The 16,441-nt window shown below is 52.3% G+C and overlaps 4 protein-coding genes across 4 annotated transcripts; 2 read left to right on the plus strand and 2 right to left on the minus strand.

Moving 5' to 3' along the window:
- Window positions 1-316: 316 nt before the first annotated feature.
- Window positions 317-7,643, plus strand: BO94DRAFT_585895 (reducing polyketide synthase sphB; the record flags this gene model as incomplete). Its single annotated transcript, XM_025615723.1, has 7 exons — window positions 317-1,400; window positions 1,468-2,773; window positions 2,828-5,274; window positions 5,343-5,455; window positions 5,509-5,793; window positions 5,842-6,257; window positions 6,311-7,643. 7 exons carry the CDS (start codon window positions 317-319, stop codon window positions 7,641-7,643), a joined length of 6,984 nt encoding a protein of 2,327 aa, XP_025467555.1.
- A 667-nt stretch (window positions 7,644-8,310) lies between these two features.
- Window positions 8,311-8,830, minus strand: BO94DRAFT_75985 (uncharacterized protein). Its single transcript, XM_025617653.1, has one exon. The coding sequence runs from the start codon at window positions 8,737-8,739 to the stop codon at window positions 8,431-8,433; it is 309 nt and encodes a 102-aa protein (XP_025467556.1). The 5' UTR covers window positions 8,740-8,830; the 3' UTR covers window positions 8,311-8,430.
- On the minus strand, window positions 8,831-10,850 carry BO94DRAFT_75984 (uncharacterized protein). Its single transcript, XM_025617652.1, has one exon. It carries the CDS (start codon window positions 10,695-10,697, stop codon window positions 8,922-8,924), a length of 1,776 nt encoding a protein of 591 aa, XP_025467557.1. The 5' UTR covers window positions 10,698-10,850; the 3' UTR covers window positions 8,831-8,921.
- Window positions 10,851-14,483: 3,633 nt separating this feature from the next.
- On the plus strand, window positions 14,484-16,007 carry BO94DRAFT_556806 (DUF409 domain protein; the record flags this gene model as incomplete). Its single annotated transcript, XM_025613892.1, has 3 exons — window positions 14,484-14,823; window positions 14,896-15,514; window positions 15,569-16,007. 3 exons carry the CDS (start codon window positions 14,484-14,486, stop codon window positions 16,005-16,007), a joined length of 1,398 nt encoding a protein of 465 aa, XP_025467558.1.
- Between the last annotated feature and the right edge of the window lie 434 nt (window positions 16,008-16,441).

Below are 16,441 nucleotides of genomic sequence, written 5' to 3' on the forward strand. Positions count from 1 at the left end.
ACTATGCGCTGGCAGCAAGACGGAGGGCTATATAACCGAGACCCTCAATCTCCGAGGCCCAGCTACATCCAGTGGGCTGTAAGACTCTCTTGATCACACCATGAAGCTTCCTGGGGTGCTTCGAGTCTGGATGTCACGGTCGGCCTTTGGCAGGAGATTAAATGAGTAGGGAGGGTTATATAGCTCAGTGCAACGAGGGCGATTTCCCTCCCAGCCCTGACCCCCAAATTGTTTTCTTTTTCCTGACACGCTCCAGAGCTATTTATTTGGTCTTTATTTCCTTCTCCTTCTTCTTCTTCTTCCTACATATTCAGTCATGAGGGTCGACGTAGCGAGTCCGGTCCTAGACACCACAAACGGACTCACTCCAGAGAGCAGCGACTCGGATGAGACCGGAGCGAGCATTAACGGCCATGGAGAACAGGGCATTCATGACTCGGTTCCCGGCTTTATCCCCATTGCCATCTGTGGCATGGCGTGTCGACTTCCCGGTGGGATCAGGTCTCCGGAGCAAATGTGGAATTTCCTACTCAACAAAGGAGATGCGCGATCCAGGGTGCCGGAATCTCGCTACAATATCGATGCTTACTACTCTCCCGTGGACAAGCCGGGAAGTATCAAAACACAGTATGGGTACTTCCTTGATGACGACCTGAGCAAGGCCGACGGCTCTCTTTTTACCATGTCGCCGATGGAGCTGGGGCGATGCGATCCACAGCAACGACTCATGTTAGAGGTTGCAAGAGAATGCATTGAGGATGCCGGAGAGGTGGATTGGAAGGGAACTAGGACCGGAGTTTACATGGGCAACTTCGGCGAGGACTGGAGCGAGATGTCTGATAAAGAGTCGCAGCAGTATGGTGTCTACCGCTTGGCCGGCTTAGGGGACTTCGCCCTCGCCAACCGAGTATCCTATGAGATGGACCTCCAAGGGCCCAGTATGACCATTCGAACAGCGTGTTCCTCATCACTGGTGGCCCTGAATGAAGCGTGCTTAGCTATCGCTCGGGGTGACTGCAAGTCCGCCATCGTGGGCGGTGCAAGCCTGATACTTACTCCAACCATGTCCATCAAATTGACCGAACAGGGTGTCTTGTCACCTGATGCTTCTTGCAAAACCTTCTCTGCAGATGCCAATGGATACGGCCGTGCTGAGGCCATCAATGCAGTATACGTCAAGCCCTTAACTGATGCGATTAGGGCTGGGAACCCCGTGCGAGCCGTCATTCGTGGGACGGCCACCAACAGCGATGGGAAAACGCCGGGAATGACATATCCAAGTGTCGAAGCACAAGAGGCCTTGATCAGGCGTGCATATACAATTGCAGGAATTGCCGACTATGCGGCGACTCCGTTCCTTGAGCTACACGGAACTGGCACCGTGGTTGGAGACAGAATCGGTGTGTCTTGAGTCCCTTTTCATCCATCTAGTTCTTGCTATGACACGATACTGATCCCACAATATAGAAACAAACGCAGTTGCCAAGGTGTTTGGGGACAGTGGTACCTATATTGGCTCGGTGAAGCCCAATCTCGGCCACTCGGAGGGAGCATCCGGCCTGACCTCGGTGATCCAAGCGGTGCTAGCCCTCGAGAATCGCATCATTCCTCCCAATATTAAATTCACCTTGCCCAACCCGAGCATCCCTTTTCAGCCAGCCAAGCTCCAAGTCCCAGTCGAGGCGACCCCCTGGCCTGAGTCGCGCATGGAACGAATCAGCGTCAATTCCTTCGGAATTGGAGGCAGCAATGCCCATGTGATCCTTGATTCGGCTTCGGCTCACAACGCCTCTCCTCGGCGAGAAGAGGCCTCGGACCATCCCCAATTGCTGGTGCTGTCGGCCAGCTCACCCGCATCATTGGAGACGATGATCGAGGATTATCGGGCGTACTTGTCGAATCACGCAGAAGCCATAGAGGATCTTGCATTCACGCTGGCAAATAGGCGTGAGCATCTCCCCTACCGGGCCTTCGTGGTGGCGAGCAGAGAACAGCCCGGGAGTGCTTCGGCGATTGCTAAGCCCGCCCCAACCCCAAATGTTGTCATGGTCTTCACGGGTCAAGGCGCGCAATGGCCACAAATGGGTCGTGATTTGCTGCGGTCCAATGCCGTCTTCCGGGCTAGCATCAAGGGCCTCGATCAGCACCTCAAGGGTCTTGGGGCGGCCGGGCCAACTTGGACGATTGAGGCTGAACTGCGCAAGCCTGCTAAGACAAGTAAGCTTGGTACAGCGGAGCTGTCCCAGCCACTATGCACAGCCATCCAGATAGCCTTGGTTGATAGCCTTGCTGCTGTCGGTATTGTACCGGACGCAGTTGTGGGACACTCCAATGGTGAAATTGCAGGAGCTTATGCTGCTGGTGCTCTCACGGCTGCGGAAGCCATCACCGCAGCTTTTCATCGAAGAGCCATAGCTCAAAGACAGACGCGCCCTGGCGCCATGGCAGCCATTGGCATGAGCTGGGAAGAGGTCAAAGAATTCCTGGTGCCAACTGTCGGTGTCGCTTGTGAGAACTCCCCCAAGAGTGTTACCCTCTCGGGCGACGCCGACAAGGTGGAGGCTGTTGTCTCCAAGATTCAAAAGTCTCGACCAGATGTGCTCGCTAGGCTCCTGAAGGTGGACAAAGCATACCACTCTTACCATATGGCGGAGGTCGGAGGGGACTATTACAATCTGGTTGGCCCGAATGTACTTGGGCAATCCCCGGCGAAGCTTTTCTTCTCGAGTGTCACCGGCAAGTTGCTCTCTGAGAACGAAGCACTCGGTGCGCGGTACTGGCAGCAGAATCTCGAATCACCCGTGTTGTTCTGAGATGCCATCTCCAGCATTTGCCGTCATTCGATAGGCAAAAATGCCGTATTCTTGGAAGTCGGACCCCATTCCGCACTCGCAGGTCCTGTCCGTCAGATCCTGTCCGACAATTCAAGCACGGCACCGTATGTTGCCGCGATGCTTCGCCAGCAAAGCTGCACCGATGCGCTACTCTCCGCCATTGGCAAGCTATACACGCTACATGTCTCCATCGATTTCGCGGCGATGTTCCCAACAGGCACCTGTCTCCCAGACCTGCCCCGATATGCCTGGAATTACGAAAAGAGCTACTGGCATGAAACTCGTGTGACTAGAGAATGGCGTCAGCGTCAACATGGTTACCATGACCTCCTTGGTGTCAAGGCAACGGAGTGTACCGATTTTGAGCCTGTGTGGCGCAACATGTTCCATGTTGATAACGCTCCATGGGTTCGCGATCATAAGGTCAATGATGACATAGTCTTCCCATTTGCTGGGTATGTTGCTATGGCCGGAGAGGCTGTGCGACAGGTCACTGGGGTTCAGGATGGCTTCCAGGTCCGTAATGTATTAGCGACCACGGCCCTCGTTGTTAACGAGGGAAAGCCGGTGGAGATGGTCACTACCTTGCGTCGACACCGTCTGACCCATTCCGATGATAGCGAGTGGTGGGAGTTCACGATTGGATCCCACAATGGGCATGTGTGGACTAGACACTGCACCGGACAAGTGCGAGACCAGGTTGGCAGTCTGGGGCCTGGCGAGGCTATACCTCAGCTCCCCCGAAAAATTGGCTCCCGGCAATGGTACGATGTCCTCCGCCGAGGAGGCCTCGAATTTGGCCCGCGCTTCCAGTGCATGGAGGATATTCGGTCTTCGACCAACTTCCCTGGCCGATCCACGGCGCACATTCAAAATCACGGACAGGGCGACGAGTCGATGTACCACCTTCATCCCGTTGTCATTGACGCCTCTCTACAACTCCTTGTCTGTGCAGCTGCATACGGTCTTGGCCTCAAGCACCGAAACAATGTGGCAACCGGGGTTGGGGCGTTGAGTATCACCCGCTGCTCATCCAACCTAGTGGCCAGTGCATCTGCAGCCTTCACTTATAATGGCTCAGTCAGCGGTGAGGGACAATGCATTGGGGATGGCCAGGTTGTCTTGCGAATGTCCGGGGTCAGGCATACTGTGCTGGAGGCACCTGAGACTGGAGATACTCACGCTGCTGCCCATCAGGTGTGGGGACCCCATATTGACTTGGTCAATCCGGGGTCGCTCCTGAAGCCATCCATCGACAAGGCCATGTATATGCCAACGTTAAACGAGCTAGCTCAGCTGTGCATGTTGCGTTCTTGGAAATCTATCGCCGGTCTCCAAGCCAACTTGCCCCACTTGCAGAAGTATCAGGCTTGGTTGGACACCGAGATCCATTCTAGGGAGCCTCTTTCGCCCGCCTGGAAGCATCTGGATGAAAAGGGGCTGCTTGACCGAATAAATACTCGGGTGAAACATCTCTCGGAAACCCCTGCTGCCCCTGCTGCTGCTGCTATATCCCTTGTGTCGAGTGCTTCGAAAAGCCTCTTATCCGGGGAGCGAGAGGTGTTCGACCTCCTTGATGAAGGGGATACAGGAATCAATCTTCATTCTTTCATCGAAGACTTTGATCCATCTTTGCTCCTTCATGTTCTGGCGCACAGCAGACCCAATCTCCGCATCCTAGAACTGGGGGCTGGTTCTGGGGCCAGAACCAGCAAGATCCTCGCCCATCTCGAATCATTTTATTCCAAGTACACCGTGTCTGACCCTTCCTCTAGCTTGATTACCACGGCCAAGGAGCGCCTCCAGGGCGTGCAGAATCTAGAATTTACGACATTCGATATCAGCAAGGATCTGGAGGAGCAGGACTTCGGCGAGAGGCAGTACGACCTCATTATTGCCACTAATGCCCTCTATAAAACGGAGTCACTTGGCGCAAGTCTGACCAATGCCCGAAAGCTTCTTCATCCCCGGAGGAGACTGGTACTGCAAGAGCTTTGTCCCTCATCCAAATGGATTAATTACATCTTCGGTCTACTTCGTGGTTGGTGGCTGGGCGCGGAGGATGGTCGCACATCTGAGCCATATGTTGACATGAAGAGATGGGAGCGTGAGCTGGAGAAGGCCGGCTTTGATGGGTTCGATACTGTAGTCCCCGACTCAGATGAACCATTCCAGTTGACAGCTGCGGTCGTGGCCTGGCCCAAACCAGCGGTCGATGTTGTTAAGAAAGTGACCCTACTCGCCGCGGACAACGCCAGCGATCTGGGGCCTATGCTGGAGGAGCTCCAGAAACAAAACTACCAAATTTCCCGTTGTACGATTCATGGTCGGCCTCCCGCTGGCCAGGATGTGATTTCTCTCCTAGACCAAAATGCCCCGTTCTTTGAGGAGTTAACTGCCGGGACTTTCGACCGACTTAGAGCCTTCCTTGCTGGACTGGGTGATTCGGGCCTCTTCTGGGTCACGCCTCTTACTTCCATTGACTGCAAAGATCCGCGATATGCCCAGGTCCAAGGCTTCCTGGTCGATTGGGGGACCTTCGCTGGTCCCGTCAGCCGGTAAAGCAGCTGGTGGGAAACCAGGTCGAGGTCGAGGTGTTCTCGGCGGGCTTGAACTACCAGGTGAGCACCGGCTTTCTGAAACGTATACTCTCTCGCTAACAATCGGAATCCAGGATGTGCTGGTTGCCACAGGTGCCCTGGAGCTCCCCGTGCCCGTGTTTGGGCTTGAAGCATCCGGTGTAGTCCATCGAACAGGCCCCGAGGTCAAGCATCTCCAGGTGGGCGAACGCGTCATGGGTCTTGTTCAGGGAGCCCTTTCTTCAGTCGTTCAAGCGTCCGAAATGCTCTTTGCCCCCATTCCGGATCAACTGAGCTTCAATGAGGCCGCCACTTTGCCCTTCTCCTATGCGACCGCCCTCTACATTTTGACGGAAATCGGCCATGTCGAGGCTGGTCAGGTACGTGCTCCCCTCTCAGCTCTGGCTCTCAGCTCTAACCGTTCCCAGTCCATTTTGATCCATCAAGGGTGCAGTGGCGTTGGCCTCGCTGCCATCCAGTTGGGCCAGATCATAGGCGCCGAGATCTTCGCCACCGTTGGCAACGACAACCAGCTTTCGTACCTGGTGGAAACCTTCGGTCTCCCACGCGACCATCTCTTCCTTGATGCCAATGGTTTGTGGGTAGATGGGATCAAGGCTCAAACCCAGGGACGCGGTGTGGATGTCGTCCTGAACTCAATCGCTGGGGAGTCTTTGCACGCATCCTGGCGCTGCGTTGCCGAGTTCGGCCGGATGATTGAACTTGGGAAGAAAGACATCCTGGGCGCGGGCAAACTAGACATGGATGTTTTCCTCCTCAACCGCAGTTACTGCTATGTGGATGTAGATCGGATCCGGGCGGGCAAGCCTTCAACAATCGCGCGGTATGTCATAACGCACCTTTAATCCCCTCCTTGAAACTGACTCCTTACATCAGTCTCCTACGCGACACACTCGACTTCTACCGGAAGGGTCTGATCCAGCCCATCCATCCTGTCCAAATATTCGGGGCATCGGGCATTCTAGACGCATTCAGTGATGTCCAACGAAGTGAACATACTGGCAAGACTGTCGTCGAACTGCGTCAGTCAGGGGAAACCAACCTCCTCCCGCTCGATGTTGCAAAGCGGAGGATGACTCCCCAGTTCAACAGCTCCTCCTCCTATCTTCTGGTAGGAGGCCTCGGAGGTCTTGGTCGAACTGTCGCCATCTGGATGGTCGAGCATGGAGCCCGCCATTTGATCTTCCTGTCCCGCAATGCCGGCAGTGGCCCCCAAGATCAATCGTTTGTCCACGAGCTTGCGACCATGGGTTGCGAGGCACATCTCGTCAAAGGCAGTGTGTCCGACATGGCAGCCGTCACACAAGCGATCCAGGTCTCAACGGCCCCTCTCAAGGGCGTGCTCCAGATGTCCACGGTCCTTCGAGACCAGGCATACCCCAAAATGACCTGGGACGACTGGTCAGCGGCCACATCCCCCAAGATTCAGGGGACCTGGAACTTGCACAACGCGACGGTGGCTGCCGGAATCGACCTGGACTTCTTTGTTCTGTTCAGCTCGATATCCGGCATCATCGGCCAGCCGGGTCAGGCCAACTACGCCAGTGCGAACACCTTCCTCGACGCTTTCCACGAATACCGCTCAGGTCTGGGACTGGCCTCCTCCGTCCTCCAGCTCGGTCCCGTCGACGATGTCGGTGTCTTCTACGGCAACGATGACATGTTACGCCAATTGAAATCGGCGGGTTTCTACTGTATCCGGGGTAAGGAGGTTCTCGATGCCCTCGTCCTAGCCACCTCCCATCCAACCAGTTTCTCCGTGGGCCTTAGATCCACCACGTCGCTTGATAGCGAGAACAACCGCTTGGTATGGCGCAAGGATCCGCGCATGGCCGTCTACCGAAACAACTCGGGCGGTGGAGCGGCCGGTGGTGACGGAGCAGCAGCAGCACATAACGAGCTGAAAGGGCTTTTGGCCACGGCCCGAGCAGATCCCAGCGCACTCGAGAAGCCCGAGACAATCGAGCTCCTGGCGCGAGAGATCGGTCGCAAAGTGTTAGGCCTTCTCTTGAAGCCGGAGGAGGATCTGAACACGTCCTTGGGACTGGCTGATCTGGGGATGGATTCTTTGGTGGCCATCGAGATGCGAACTTGGTGGAAGCAGACCTTTCGCTTTGATATTAGTGTCTTGGAAATGTTGGGCATGGGGACATTGGAGGTTCTCGGGAAACATGCGGCAGAGGGGTTGAGGAGACCGTTTGAGCAGTAGGACAGATTATTATTACTATCATTGTTATTATTATTAGTGATCTCTCTCCTCCGATATAATAGTAAAGAGCTAAGTAGTTCCCTTGTCCTTTGTGGTTTTTCTATATTTACTGTATGTCATCCCCCCCTAAGGCACAAAAGAAAAAAAAAAAGAAAAAGAAAAACCATTCTTCAACCTCGATTCTCACAAACTCCTCCAAAATCAAACTAAATCTGTATGACAATCCATATTTCATCCATATCGGCCATTCCCTCCCTCCCTCCCTTCCTTCCTTGCCTCATGAAGAGAGAAAAAAAAAAAAAAGAAAGTAAATATGAACTAATTCTTCTTTTTTTAATAGTATTAGTATAAAATATTAACTATCTAAAATGAACCAAGAAATGTGTGGGGAATATATACATGAGTAACTGTATCAATCAAGGTGAGATAATCATGATCGTGACTCTTTTAAATGTTTAATAGCTACTACTACTCCCCTACAACCCTTTGCCAACTACACTATGTAAGCAAAAGACTACACTAGATACCTAAGAATATTATTCCGAGCCACTACCTAGATAGGCTTAGGTGTGCATTGGGATTGGCTAGCCACCCCTCCTTCCCGTAGCGGTCATCATAAAATACCGGTCTTGATTGGAGGGAATAATAAGACGGTTGAGTGTAAGAAGTTGAAAGATGTTGCTTACGCAGCTAGCAAATCTATGTATGCTATGCGTTCTTTGGGAAGTTTTCATTGTTCATTGTTTATTGTTATTTTCATTTTTTCTCTGGGGCCTTTCCCCATATTTTACAAGGTATCTATTTCTGTTGAACAGTAGTTCCTTCTCAAGCAATCAATGCTGTGTGGATCTTGGTTCGGACATATACAATGGTTGGTATGGTGATGTTGGAAGAGAGAAGTGGGAAGGAAGGAGGAGGGAAGGAGCGCTATCAGGTTTCTGTCGTGGTATTCATATCGCTGGTAAGAGCAAGAGCTGAGAGCTGGTGTGTGTGTGTGGAGGATAGTCATGAGAGCTAGATGGAAAATGATGCCCAGACACCCAGTGCAAAAGTAGTAGCAGTAGCTCTGAACTTGTAGAATTCCTGCCACATGCATACAAAGTGTCCTCAGCGCCAGGCTCTTGGGCCACGTTTGCAGTGTCTGGAATGTAGTCTTGCGAAAAGGTTGCAAGAAATTCTCACCTCTGCAAGAGGGAGATACGAATCGAAGGAAGTATGAGAGCAGATGAAAGCGCCAGTTTTTTGAGTTGGGAATATGACGTAAGCTCCAGGCTTCACTCAATGATGATGTCCGGTCTTTCGGATGATGAAGTCAAATAGGCTGCTAATCCGATGGCGACGCTTTCCTTTTGTAGGAGCCGAATCCCCAGCCGATGGCTTCGCGCCAAGGTCGCGAGACGTCTCTACTGGACGGGACTGATGGCTTTCGAAAGCCTGGGACCGATCTGGTTTCTGGTCGGGAGTAGTGGCTTTTTTGGGGTCTTGAATGTCGGATTTCCTATGGGACCATAACCGGCGGCTCTTTGAGTCCTGCCGAGCAGGGGCGGCTTCTGCGGCCTCATCCTGTCTCTGCTCGCGAGGACTGGAAAGTGTACTGTGTCGATTGAGTCGACCATTGCTACCAGAAGCACGACGGTTGGTCCGCTCAATAAATGCTGCTCCAGTCGAATTGGAGCGCCTTGATAAGCTGCCAAATGCGGACCGGTCGGAAGTCGTGGTTTGCGAAGGTACATATGTCGAAGTCGAGAGGCGAGGTCTCGAACCATTCGGGGCAGGTCCATCATCTTGACCGTTCTCCTGTTCAAAGAGTTTATCACTATCCACTCTCACGGCAGTTGGCGAGCTGTGTCTCGACGGACACATCGTCTTAGAGTTAAGCGCCAAGGCCGAGTCATCATAGGTGAAATTGTGTGACCAGCCCTCTCTAAATGCTACCCATATGCTAGTAACAATGATCAACATGCGAAGTTCATTGTCAGTTGTCATGACTTTCCGATCCAAGGAATCATCCATCTCTGACAGATCGCTCATCACGGACATGGCGGAGGTCGGTGAGCTAGCAATGCCTGAAGCCGTCGGCATCGAGAACTCATCGTATACCTCGAGGTAATTGCGAGTCATTGTGCCAACAACCGGGTGACGACGAGTGTTGGGATTGATCACACTGAACGTGAAACGCTTGCCGTCCTCCTGCGATGCGAAACCTGGGGGTGCAGACACACGACGATTCTTTCCTCCTCCTCTCAGAACCCACCGTAGGACTCGGACACCATGGTCGGTATTGGCCACAAATTCATAAGAGCCATTTGCAAGGGGCGTGGCCTCCCATACGGGTCCATGGTTTAGGCAGATCTCCGCTTTCCCTTTCGAAAGAGCATCGTCCCTGAAGAGCTGGCATATCGTAGCGACCACCTCACGCTGCTCCCCACTTTCATCATCGGAGCTCAGATGTCTATCCCCAACATCCCCGTGCGCCCGCTCATAGAGATCGCTTGTCACAACAATGAGGTCGTTTGGGCCTAATCCCTTCTTGCCGCGGAATATCGTCGGGAATTTGCGAGCTAGAGGAGGCAGGAAGACGGTCGAGGGCAACACATCCAAAATGGGGAGGGGTCGTGGGGTTTGCGAGACACGTTGGAGCTGCAAGAGAAGCTTCGGTCGAAGCTTTAGTCGCCTATGGCGTGCGTGACCCGCGGGATGCGCTAGTTGGTATGACGTTTTAGGCCGCGACGATTGTTTCCGAACCGATTGCGATTGCGAACGGGCGATCCTTGATGGAGCTAGAACTGGCGCGATGGTTGAGCGCTCGTCATCGCTCGAAGATAATGTATCTATTGTCACCTTCCGCGGCATTGTACGCTGCGTCATGTCGGGTTCCGGGGTTTTGTGCCGGCTGTAGATGTTTCCCAGGCCCCAAGATGGGAGGGAGGCGAATGAAATGGCCGGGGACGAATGGCGCGTGGGACCAGGCAGCTGGGCTTCGGAAGGAGAACCGAGGTATTCGTTTTCGTGAGCTGCTGCCGCATCCGCTGTCAGACCAAGGTTGAATAACATTATCTCAGGGGATGCGACAACGTCTGTCAATTCTCCGAGCTCAGCATTGACAAAAGAGACGGGGGTGGCGGCGCCTGGTACGGATAAGAATGACGGCGAAGAGTGTGGCTGTGGCTGACAGGGTACGTCAGTCAACTAAGCCCTGCCTAGCTAATTTAACTAGGCTTCGTATTCGAGCTATAGTGCTGAATAATCCGGGGCTGTGGAAAACGGGGGAACAATGATCGAACAAATTGGGGAGAGGGGAGTTTGAGAGGACAGGGGAGGAGGGGGGAGTTCTCTGCGGAATATAGTATAGCAGGAAGTATGAGCGTGACCGGCACGGCAATCAATCAATCAATCAATCAACGATCGACCCCTCCACCTGGAGAAATAAGGCTGAGGCTGAGTGTGCAGAAAAAAAGGAGGGGATTGAGGTCAGCGCAGGAGGCAAAACCCGATCAAGAGATAAATGGGAAGATTTCAGACGTCGTACGACGTGGACATTGGGGGGAGAGAATGAGTAAAGAGTGGGCGGGAGGATATGTAAGGGAGAGCAGACAGGTGGGTAGGGGATCCAGAAGCGCCTTAATATTCCATGTAGTCCGTGAGGAAAATAGTAAATAAAAGATCAGGGATCGCATGTCAGATGGATCGAGGGATCATCGAGCGACGAGCAAACATGGCGGTCAAGATCCCACCATGGCTTTTAAGGGCAATAGTCATCCAGAATAATACTAATAATCATCCTAAATAATTTCCTCAAGATGGGTGGGGGAAGTGGAAAAAAAAAAAAAGGGAAAAATTCAAAAAAAGTAAAAAACCCGCAAAGAGTCAAAAAGAGCCCACATGGGCCACCAAGACTGACACTGTAGTGAGTAAGTAGCATCCCGCTCGGCCTGGCTGCCAGGCTGGGTAGGTAATGAATGGGTATACACCTCGGAGGCTGAGGGAAGAAGTCGTCCATGATGATCCATCGGCCCCCCCCAGCCAGGTCCCGCGGGATCTAGAGTCCGTCAGTCAGAGTGCCAAATCGGGGCCAATTTGGTGATCAAGTTAAGGAACCAGGTGGTCGTCTGGTCTCAGTCGCTGCAATCTGCATGAACCGCGCCCTCGCATCCATGGCCACAAGCAGCTAGCCGACGATCCTCGGGGCGAACCAGACGCCGACGCGGATTCTTTCATTATTGGATGTTGCTCCAGTTCGGCGGATTACTGGCTGGGTCGTATCGCGTATTCCTTGGCTCGTATCATTAAGTGCAGCAATATTATGGAGGACGGGGATGGAGAATGGAGATCAAGGTAGCTTTGACTTCCGACGCTCCGAAAGCCAGTCGGTCGGTCGGAGGCGGATTATGCAATCGTGCTTAGCTAATGTAGTTCCATTTTTTATGCATCATACATACTTCAGAGTAGTATCGTCGATCGCTATCCTCGACTGCAACAAGTTAACAATACCTACACAGTACGGAGTATACTATGTAGTACTGAGTAGCACAGTACCTGCCCGGCACCCAAAAAAACTTGCCATCAAAAGTGTACCTAGGTACTTAGTAGTTGGTACACATCAACCCCACTCCTGATTTGTGATCAACCCCTCCGCAACAATTTTCTTCATTATTACCTATCTGCAGCAAAAACATCAGGAGGGCAATCCGCGGACTTCGGACTCTGGGATCTTTCCCACGGAACCGGAAGCTCCGACTTGCCGGTACGGTGTAAGGTCCGCACCGTTCCATGGGCCGGATATCGGATTTTAGAGACAGCAACTGAGCTCTGCAAATTGGGGCGGGAACACCGCTACGCCCGCTGACTCAGTGCCTAGTGTGACAGACTGACTAGTAGAGCAGCATAAGGCTGAATTGGTGTGAAATCCTGTCACCAAGCAGCTCCGTGGATCATTGGTGCCATGAGACACCGGTACCCAACTCTGCGACAACATACACATATACTTTCCAGCTAGTAAGCATTGCCCAGCTACCTAAGCTTCATCCCCGTATTGACTGATCCGGAGGCTAGCTGGCACTCACACCTCGCATCCTGAGGTCGGTCGCTGTCGGTAGTTGTCGGTGGTGGCCTCCTGATTCCGTCCGAATGACTTTCTGGGTCGGGCTTGGCATTACGATCTAACAAACGAGGGTCTGGTCCTGGCGGGGACCAGATGGCAAACTTTTCGCGTCTAGTCGGTCTCAGTCCTATCGTGGACCCTCCGGCTGAGAGCGAGGCTGGGAGCTTCTGGAGGAAGTCCGGTTGATCAGCTGGCTCCTCAACTTAATATTATGGGGTGATGGTGACTTTGAATTTGGTAAGGTAAAGACCCAAACTCTCGTGGCCGAGTTGGAATGTCACCCAGAAGTGAAAAGAGACATCCAGCAGATCGGTTCGATATCCTAGGATTCCACGTTGATCAAGTATGGCATTCGCTCAGCTTTGGTGCGACCCGGGAAAAGAAAGCCATAGATATTAAATTTCCACTCAGGGTACGGAGTAGTCTTGGAGGATCTAGCTCTTGTGAGGTGTACAGAGTATAGGCGACTATGACCGCCTTCGTCTTTCACCTATCTAGCACATAAGTAAGGCCCCATACAAGAGAGTAAGTAGTAACAGATGATTCCTCACGGAGCAAAGTGCCGTTGAGAAAGCAATGATCAGTCAGGTGGCTACTACTATAGTACAGGGTGCCCAAGTAGACACTCGCCACATTGTATTCTGTACTACTTGGTACAACTAGCACAATGATTTACTTTAAGGTTCAATCATGATAGGATCCATCGACTTGGTCCAGGACAATATTGATTGCCTTCCCAGAGCCTTTGCTATCTAGCTTTCTGTTGTCTCCTTTCTGGACTCACTGATTGGGGCTACCTCCTAACTATGTACCGTGCACATAGGTACTCGGTCCCTCCGGAAGACAGGGATCATCCTCCCTCTCTATCTACATAGTATCTACTAGTAGATATTAATGCCGGGGTTGCCAAATATCCCTTGTCATGTGGACTTGCAGGGATGGATCTGTCGATTTGAGCATAAATTTCATCTGTGAGCATCGGGCTCCATCAGCTCCGGCCAACGCCGTAGGGCTGACCTGCCCGCGGGTTGATCCAAGGTTTGATGACATGTTCGTCCATTCCAGAACTGCCGATAGGTAGTTGTTTATCCAAAATGAACAGGCCAAGTGGTCTGACATCATCAAGACTCTTTATGATTTATCTCACTACACAGTATGTCTCCTCATATACTAGTCATTGTGATCGTAGTTAGATCCTTCTTCTCCGTCTGCATGGGAGGTGGGAGTCATCGCCCTCGGGAGTTGAATACCAGTTGGGACTAGCCGACCGGACTCTCCCACCGATGCGCCACTTGCCATGACATGATGACCATACGGCGTACGAAGTATCTACCTACTGTGTCCTAGATGTTCCGTAGTGTGCCATTCTTCATCATGAAACTAGCTCCTAGTATGGAGTAGCAGTAGCACATACCACGATGCCCATTACGTAGTTATGCAGCTGTGGAGGCTGAATAAGAGGGGGTTATGCTTGCCGAGGATTCCGACCGATCAACCGTCGACCCGTCTTTAGTTTGGACGCGTCTTTTTCTTTCTCCATGATCGCTTTAGCTTTACCTCGGCTTCTTGCGAACGAATTGATTTGATGACGATTATTATTATGTTGTCGCGTTGAATAATAATCCCTCTTTTTGTTTCGGGTGGGCGAATCATTAGACACGCCTGAGTAGCCCAACATTACGATTGTCTTACGATGCTGGGGAAGCTGGCTGCCCGGGAGTGAAAATTACACGAGAATGATGAGCTCCTTGTCGAACCGGCCAGGGCTCCTGAACCCGCGCCAGCCTGTCAAGGCGTTAACGGTAGCGTTCTGCCTATGGAAGGCTCTAGTATACCTGGTCATCATCAGTTGCCCTGGCCTTGGCTACGACACTTCCACAAGCCATCTTTACCATACCAACGGTCGCTCTGATGTCATATCATCGGAGGACCTCACTTATGCCCACCTTCCTATCCCACTGAAGTTCGTCAGGTGGGATTCCATCTACTTCCTACACATTGCAGAAAACGGCTATGTCTTCGAGCAAGAATGGGCGTTCGGCTACGGGTATACTCGAGTCCTGGCCTTCATTGCCACTGGTAGATATACCTGTTTCCTCAGCCAAAGTGCACGGCTCTATTCTATTATTCGAACACTAATTGTCGATGTAGCACTAGATCGATTAATAGGTCCCAGTGGAGTGGCCAGGACTGCAGTGGTGGCCATTGCTTTTTCTCATCTTGCCCATTATCTCTCAGTCTTGGCCCTATATAGACTCTCCGTCAACGTATTCGGGCGTGACACAGCCACCCAAAGACTAATCTGCTTCCTTTCTGCAGCACTACACATCATCTGCCCCGCAGGAGCCTTTCTTTCTGCGCCCTATGGGGAGTCTTTATTTTCCTTGCTCAACATCACCGGGTTCTATGTCTACTCGTCCTCGTTCCTCGACAATAAAGCCGGCAAGCGCCTATCAGGGGATGCGAAGCTGCTCCTAGCTGCCGTACTGTTCTCGGCTGCTACAACGGTTCGCAGTAATGGAATATTAAGCGGCATTTTATATGCCTATGATGCTCTTTTGCAGCTTCGTCGGGTTTTGTGCCAGAGGTTATCAGTGGGTGCTTGTGCCCATCTCTGCGTGATAATCGTGAGTGGCTGTGTTATTGCCCTCGGGCTTGTCATGCCCCAAGCCGTAGCCTATACGGCTTACTGTGTGGATGATGACATTGCACGTCCGTGGTGTCGATGGCTAGTCCCCAGTATATATGGTTGGGTTCAAGGGCATTACTGGTACGTTGTATTCTCCACCTAGCACTGCACCAACACCACTAAATCGGCGAACAGGAACGTAGGATTCCTTCGGTATTGGACCGTATCCAACATACCACTTTTTGTGCTGGCAATGCCCATGCTGGCCATCCTCTGCCGGTCTTCACTATGGGCATTAGATGTGGCAGTGCCCTTTATCTTCCCGGGAGCCTTAAGTGGAGTTGACCAAGCGTCGTCGTCAGCCACGACTGCCTCCCTTCTTCTCCGACTGGCTGTTCCTCAGGGACTCCTTGCGGTGCTGGCCCTGACGAGTTACCATGTGCAGATAATTAACAGGATCTCCTCGGGCTACCCGTTGTGGTATTGGTACCTCGTATATTTAGTGTCGGGCAACTGGGGGCAGTCCCGACCCTCCCTGCAAGACAGCCGGGGCTTTGCTGTGGCGGTGCGGGGCATGGTGGCCTATGCACTGATCCAGGCTCTTCTCTTCGGTTCCTTCCTGCCACCCGCATAAGAGTAAACTACTTTAGTGGAAATGCAGCCTTGAAAATAGAACACATGAGTAGACCATGGGTGTATATTTGTCTGCGACTGCAAAAAGGGCCCCAGCCTGTAGTTAGATCGATACTAGTAGATAGATGGATAGATAGCTACTGTGTAGATAGATCGCTCCTAGCGTCAGGAAGAGAAATGCCCATCGGCGGTTGTTCTGGAGACGGGCCCAATTAGGCGGCGGCCGTTACGTGGAATTATGTCATCACCGATCTTACAAAACTGAGCCAGACCGAAGGATACCTCCACCATCGGATTGTTACGCGTGAGCTCGAGTTATCTTGAACCCTGAGCGAAATTCCGTGCAAAGAGAGCATTGCTGGCCGAATTCACGTCTCAGTCCAGTAACATCGACCATCTCCTCCTTGACCCCCTGGTTTGTGCAGTTCAACGCTC

The sequence above is a fragment of the Aspergillus sclerotioniger genome, assembly GCF_003184525.1.
Source record: "Aspergillus sclerotioniger CBS 115572 chromosome Unknown BO94scaffold_14, whole genome shotgun sequence".
Classification (NCBI taxonomy): domain Eukaryota; kingdom Fungi; phylum Ascomycota; class Eurotiomycetes; order Eurotiales; family Aspergillaceae; genus Aspergillus; species Aspergillus sclerotioniger.